Raw genomic sequence first — 7,553 nt, forward strand, 5'->3', positions numbered from 1 at the left:
CTGAGGTGCTGATGGATGAGGACCTACAGAGGAAATTACATCGTTATCTAATCTGACAAAGCTAGCCACACTGCACTGACCTGCTGTTGGTTTTATCCACAGTGAAAAATACAGCAGTTATCTCGTCAAACCAGAAGTCTGCACTGCATGGATTTTATGAATAGGCCGAGGGACTATTTTGGCCCTTGTGAGCTTGTACGTCTACTGGCTACTTTTGGCCTCGTCAGGATAATCAAAGTTTTATCCTCCGTGTGACACGAGGACAGGAGAGTTCCTTATCCACCTCAGCGGAGAGGCTGAAACTTAATGCTGTGACAGTGTGTGAGGACAGAATAGTAATATTTAAGTGAATGTTTCTGATGGGGAGATGAGGAGGAGTTGAAGACGAATACTGAGCTTACCTTAAGGGCTGAAATTTCCTGCTCTCGTGGGAGTCATGGAATATTTTTGTAAAAGCGTACATGGAGGTTAGAGTTGTGCAAGCAAGTCAAAGTCTTTTCTCAGTATGCTGTACATGATTATCACATCAGGGAGGCTGAGGCTCTCTGGTTTCTAGCTTTGATAGATCTTGTTTATGAGCAGACACTGAAAGAGCTACAAGGGCAGATTCATAACATGTCAGCTGGTAATTTCCTCCTTCTGGGAAATGCTCTGCCCTTGCCGCATCTCAAAACCTGACAATATGTCCTCAATCGCACATTTAAATAAACAAACTAAACCCAAATCAGTCCCAATGTCATATGAGCGATATTTAAAACAGGCAGCCAAGATGGCCCGGCTTCCACGCCGAGCATAAACAGGGCTGGTAAAACCAACAATTAATTTAACTACAGTCAAACACGGAGCCACTAACGCCACACAGGAGGAAGGCAAACAGGCTCTAATGGACACTAATACCAAGCAGTGAGGCATTAATGGTTACAAGCGTGTTTACCAAACCCTTGACAAAAAGATGACAGCAGCTCAGCATACATAATCACACGCAGGACGAGGCTTAGGATCAATGAAGCAACATTCAATTATGCTTTTAGACCTTCAACTAATAGGACATGGAAAACCACGATGTTGGCCTACATACAGCAGAGAAAAGAGGGGACGGGCGAACACAGAGAGAGTGACATCACCAACACCTCTGTCCATACGCTAAATGTAAGACAGGTTATATACAAAGGAAAAATAAATGCATAAAAATAAAGGGGCTTATCCTGGTGAGCTCACTTTAAGCATTTCAATCAAAATCCATACACACTCATAAACTCGCATAAAAATGACTTCATAAAGGAGCCCCACAGTTTTATCCCTAAATCAAAGAATTTATAACAAAAAGGTTTAATATTACATTTGTACAGTAAATAGAAGAGACTTGCCAGCTACTGGTGAAGACAGCTACATGGCTGTGCCTATAGGCAGTCTGCAGTAACCCACTTTTGGCTAACCAGGGTTTTCCACTCTATTTCATTCATACAATTCTCTTTGCACTGTAACTGTCTTTCTTTGGCATGAGATTTTTCACATAAGACGTGTGCCTAAAGTATTGGCTAGTGAACAATTTCATCTTTTAAATCTTTTTTTCCCCCAAGAGAGTGGAACAAAACAAGTTAGAAGATAATGTTAATGCTAGCTTCTGTAAAACTGAAATTGAAAACATGATGCATCTTTTTTGGTTTTGTCCACATGTGGTGACGTTTTGGATGACCCTGAAAACATGGCTAGCTTTACAGTCCCTATTGTTAACAATGTGCCCTAAAACAATAAAACTTGGTGAATAAAGATATGGATGTTCAAATGTTTTAAGTAGTTTTTTTTACTGGGTAAGAGATTTATTTTTGAGCTTATTTTTGAGAAAAAGAACATTTGACATTCCCTAATTTTCTTTCTTTTCTTGAAATATTATTTTATATTAGAAGGCATTATTGCAAATAGACAGGGAACAGTTAACCCCTTGAAACCTGGGCACATAGGCTTGACCTCTTTCAAAAACATGGGAAGATGGCAATGAGCAACTTAAGAAGAAATTACTGAAAAATTAGCAAGAAGTGATTAGATTTTTTTTTAATTATATGAAAACTGGCACAAACAAGCAAAACACACAAAAATACCACAAAAAAATCAAAACGCAATGAAGTAAAACAACAAATTAAAAAACAAAGAAAAGAAAAAAGGAAAGTACCTGAAAAAAACTACTTAAAAATTATAATGATGCTGTAAAATAATATCAAATATGTTTGTTTTCCAGCTTTTTAAAAACATTATTTTCTAAATTTACTAAATTCTTGTAATTTGCTAGACATTTCTTCCTGAGTTGCCTATTGCTTTTGTCCCATGTTTCTGAAAGAAGTCAAACCAATTTGCTTTGGGTTCAAAGGGTTAAGAACTATGAAAGAAAATGCAATGCATTCAGGCAAAGTTTAGAAGACTGATAATCATAATGACTGTGGGGTTTTTTTGTTCCTTAGTAATAGTTAGTGTCTGTCTCTGTATCTTTTCACTTGTTTTGTGGCATCTGTTTATGGCACGCTGATGGTTTGTGATGCGTTTGTAATATGGTTGCATCTTGTGTATACTGTTCCAAAGTTATAAATAAAAGATGATTAACGTGAAAGAAACGTGGTGATATCTTTGGTCTTACCTCTAAAACGGCGGTCCTACATCACACAGTGAGAGAGGTTCAAGAATGGCCGATGTATGAGTAAAGTACTTCATGGCCAAGCATCTCCTCATACAGTCAGTCACCCAGCGACTTTCTGGCATGTTGGCGTGTTGATGTCATGTAGAAATTATCTTAATGTACTGTTTTTACAAGCTGTTGTCTGCACTTCCACAGCAGTACTGGAAGTGATCTTTCCCCCAAACTTGACTTTGAGAATAGTCTTCAATCAGACTTGTTGTGACAAAACAGCAAGTTCCTGTCCTGTGTAAACGACCTGCCCTCTGCAACCACTTTGCTTCAAAACAGCAATTTCTCCAAACATTTTACAGTAAAAAAGAGGTTCTATATAATTAACCCTGTAAAATGTTTCCATACTGAACCTTTAAGGGTGCCATATATGTACCACGATGTAGAACCTTGAAGGTTAAATATAGCAGCGCTTGTTTTAACAGTATATCATCCCACTCTTTCCTACATTTTGACAACTCTGCACTTGCTCAACTAAAAACGGACATACCTTTAAAAAATCTCAACAAGAACCTCTGAGTGGGGCACAAATGCAAAACAATGCACTCTGAAGGATCTGAATGAAGCCTGACTCAATGGATATACAGTGAAAAGGAGGAAACAGATGTGGAAGCCGAAGATTAGATTCCTGACAGGCCTGTTCTCACGTGCAGCTCTGCTCTGTGGCTCCGCGACTGACTACAAATCTCTCTCATAATTCACCTCCACACAGCAAAAACTGCTGAACAGAGGTCTTGTCCAGATGATCTATTGATAGTTTCCAAACATTTATCCACGCGTACTCTGAAGTATGGGCTATTATGCTTAGCAACAAACGATAATGGCCAGCCTGGCAGTTCTGTTTCCTGAATGGTGTATCCTTTTGGCATACGGTGAAGGACAGAGATGAAGACATCCTGAGGAATGACTAAAAGGTAAAAGAAAGCTTCCTTAGTATGCAGAGCTGGGACACATTTAGACCACGTGAGAGGACTCAGCTACTGTATTCCAGAATCTCGTCATAGACCTAGATAAGGCTTGGATAATATTATGATGGCTAAACCATGACTAAAAGCTTAATTTATCATCAGTATTTTTGTGACGAGTCTTGGTCATGCTGTGGAGATATAAATAATTCTGTACTAATGTGTTCTAATTCAATCTCTGTGGGAAACACAAACTGTCAGACGTCAGTAAGCCAAACACAGTAACACAACATGGACAGTGTGTGTGTGTGTGTGTGTGAGAGCCAATGCTGGCCCAAAGTCTCATCCACCATTGCCCATATGACACCAAGTGGCCTGCTGGCAACAGTGAGACCTTTAACACACTGCAGCCTAGGAATAGAAAAAGATCTGTGTCCCTGGCACTCTGAGTGTACATGAGGGGCTAGTATAGCTCTTTAGTTTTAATTCTTACATGCCTCAGTGAGCGGCTGCCAAACAAAGTTGGCACTCAAATGTAAAATTTTCCCACTTTTACACTTGTTGCAATTTTTTCTGTTTTTGAATTTTTAAAAGGACTGCCGCTGTTGTGTGGCTTGCAGCGTAAATGTGCACCCCAGCCGCAGACAAAGCTAGACTGCCTTGAATATAATGGACTATGTGTGTTTGAGAATGAGGAGGCATGGCCTAGTTTGGACGTGCTCCCCAGGGGGTTCCATTATACACGACTCAATCCTTTGGACCTTTTACTGGAGAATGAAGGCGCACCCGAGTAAAGTCGTAATCCTCACCCTTAAACCATCTGCTTGGGGGATCAACCTTAATGTGTAGATCGATGTGAACCCCAGAAACAGAACAACTAACATTATTTAAAATACCTCTGGGCACGGAAATTCTAAATTCTGCCATTTCGGCTGAAATGCAGATCTCTGATTAAATCATGACACATTCATTCCACACCAAGGCTTGCAAATCAGGCCATTTGTTTATGCAAAACCTGAGACACTACACCAAGGAGTGCTGGGATTTTTAAAGCTACAATCCAACCTGCCGACACAACCCACAAACACCATATGTTTCCTTCAGTCTCGGTCATTGACCTGAGACTCAGAGTGCAGAACCACTCAGGGTGCAGCTTAAACATCTTCTGCATCTTCCTGCATTTTATTGTTCATTCACATGAAGAACACTTTCTGTATTACACTCTTGCATCTAATATATATCTATGTCAACAAGCAGTAAATGATGGAATGGTATAAACACGCTCAAAATATTAAAACAGCTATTGTGTCTCCAGCTATCTAACTGGAGACATGTCAAAGGTCCCATATTGTAAAAAGTATGATTTCCACATCTTTTTTTTAATTATAAGCAGATAGAGATGCTACACAAATACTGTGATACTACAAATACTGCATCAAAGTGCTCAATCCACAGACAAGTGCGAACAGTCCATATTAAGAAACTTTTGCCTTTAAACAAGCCGTCAAGACCTCTGTGATGTTACAAAATATTATATAAAGGTGGAAATTCCTGCTAGAGTGCTGTTAGAGTCATGTACCTGCTAGAATTAAGGTGCAGACACGCCAAGAGTGCAGATGTAGAAGAACCGCAAACACTGACCAATCAAAGCAGGCTGGGCTTTTTTGGACGTGGGGCTCAAAGAGACAGGCTCTAAAACTCCACAATTCAGACAGAGGGTGATTACAGGTGTATTCCAGCAGACAGTATGAGGATAATAAAGTGTTTTCTGATCACTGAAGCATGTAAATATGTTCTAGTAGAAACCAAAAATTGGCTACAAATATGAACCTTAAAATTAACATGATATGGGACCTTTAGGTTAAAGTATGTTAGATATGATAGAAATTGCTTATCATGCAGATAAAGTGACACACTGTCTACAAGCCCATGCTTCCTTTAGCTACAGCAACATAAAGCCTTTAACGGTCCAGTGTGGAGGATTTAGGGGAATATATTGGCAGAAATAGAATATAATATAATAAGTCACTTATATCTACATTTGACGTGGGTCCCCATCTACAGAGATTACCATGTTGGGCAATACAAACTCTGGCTCGAGACAGGACCACTTGCATTTTCCCGTTGGCCACCGTAGTTGGTAGCCCCTCAGTGACGAGTGTCGAAAAAAGAACCAACCAGAACAAACCAGTTTAAATCGCCTGGTCAGTTTGTTCTGGAGAACAAGAGACCTCTGATGATAATTCAGCTCCTGGTAAAAACCTCCTGAACAATGAAGGAATTCTAACCTGGGGTTTTTTAGCTGGTTCAAATCTGCAGTCCTCCCTGCTAGATGCCACAAAATCCCCCTGAAATTTACATGCACCTTTAAAACACCAGAACCCTCCGCCCTTTGAGGGTAAGGAATCACGTTCAGCATTTTTACACTTTGGCAGACACAATGACTCTGCAGGGGCTAAAGGTTGGATGATGTATTACCACCGTCCTCAGTCCAGGTCAGAGGTTCCCAAAATGATTTTCAATCCCCTTTCAGGGTACCTTACTCATGTGAGATTGAGCGAATAATTTCACTGATAATCCATTCACCTGGAGGTTAGCGCCAGAGGATGTGGGAATGATGACTCAGACCAGACACATCACTCAGTCCGCTGTTATCTCCCTACCTAAAGCGACAGCACTATATCAGACTGATAGCACTAACTTCCTCATTCATCAGATGGATGGGTGTGGGACAGTGATGCTTGCTGATAGGCTTCGTGACTTCTGTATGTACTCATGCTGATTGCAGCTGGTGTGGATGAACCACTGTCACCTGTCAGAACATAGAAATTCACAATAGCTGCTTAAGAGTCAAGACCTGTAGGTTGCCCATAATCCCCTCTTCCATTTAAGAAAAGATAAATTACTGTACACACATTAAGTGGAGGTACATGCAGTAAAACCTGGCTGGGCAATCCTGCAGGACTCCACTTTGGAAACTGCAGGCTTAGAGTGATTATAATGTTTCCTGATAGGTTGTGCGACACTGTAACAATCCCAACTGAATGGGCATGAATCAAACACAACCGCCTGCTGAGCCAATGCAACCATTTTAATTCTATCAACAACTGCCTGCGGCATTTTTTCAATGGAAAGTGACTATCTGCGGCCTGTGGTCTCCCCTGCGCGATTATAGCGTTGTTAAACTTGCATGGCTTATTGGAAGTTTGCCTTGCAGGTATTCCAGTTGACTGATCTATCTACGGCTGCACAGCGAGGCAGTTTATAAAGGCTGCTTTTTTTTTTGCAAACCCATTTAAGACCCGCTGCGAGATCCCCCGTTGGGATATGCACTCCCATAAAATCACTTCTTCTACCTAAGTGACTGAACCCACCCATGCAAACTTCGAGTACAAACGCACTCTTGTCTGTGCGATCTGGGGGCACACGGGGTGGGAAAATCCCGGCATGCAGCGAATGAGAACAAGAAGCGATGCAAACTTACGTGAAAACGAAAAATAAAGTGGTCGATCCCACAAGGAGTGTGGCAGCAGTGGACACTGGGATGTATTTGGTGGGTTTAAATCTCTTTCCAGCGCTGTTGGGCATTCTGTAATTTCCACATTCCTCTATTATTTATTCCGATTGGAGTCGCATGTAGAAAAAAACATCCAGTGTGCAGTATATAGGCCCTTTACTGTGGCTATTCAAGGTACAAGCGGTCCGTGTTTGCTGTGGTTGAAGCCGCATAGATCCCTAAGATAGAGAGGCTGGACTACACGGAGCTCACTGGAAGCCTGGAAATCCCACCCTTACAATCCAGCCCACTGGTGAGGTCACTGAACCGCTTGAAAAGGTGGAGCCTGTGTGCAAACCCTGCAAGTGTCTTCAGGAGAAAATGAACGCAGCAATAAGGTTGTCCAGCTTGCATTTCGTCAGAAAGCATTAGTCACTCTGCACTCATTTTTTTACGCATTAAAATGCACGCGAAT

General features: G+C 41.1%; 1 protein-coding gene across 1 annotated transcript in view; it reads right to left on the reverse strand.

Annotated features, from left to right (window-relative positions):
• The window catches only part of zdhhc8b (zinc finger DHHC-type palmitoyltransferase 8b), an 82,736-nt gene extending 75,388 nt beyond the window's left edge, over nucleotides 1-7,348 (reverse strand). The window contains exon 1 of the mRNA XM_042488640.1: nucleotides 7,067-7,348. Within this exon, the coding sequence (XP_042344574.1) occupies nucleotides 7,067-7,170 (104 nt within the window). The 5' untranslated portion in view covers nucleotides 7,171-7,348. The remainder of the gene's footprint in view (nucleotides 1-7,066) is intronic.
• Between the last annotated feature and the right edge of the window lie 205 nt (nucleotides 7,349-7,553).

Source organism: Plectropomus leopardus, chromosome 6, assembly GCF_008729295.1.
Source record: "Plectropomus leopardus isolate mb chromosome 6, YSFRI_Pleo_2.0, whole genome shotgun sequence".
Classification (NCBI taxonomy): Eukaryota; Metazoa; Chordata; class Actinopteri; order Perciformes; family Serranidae; genus Plectropomus; species Plectropomus leopardus.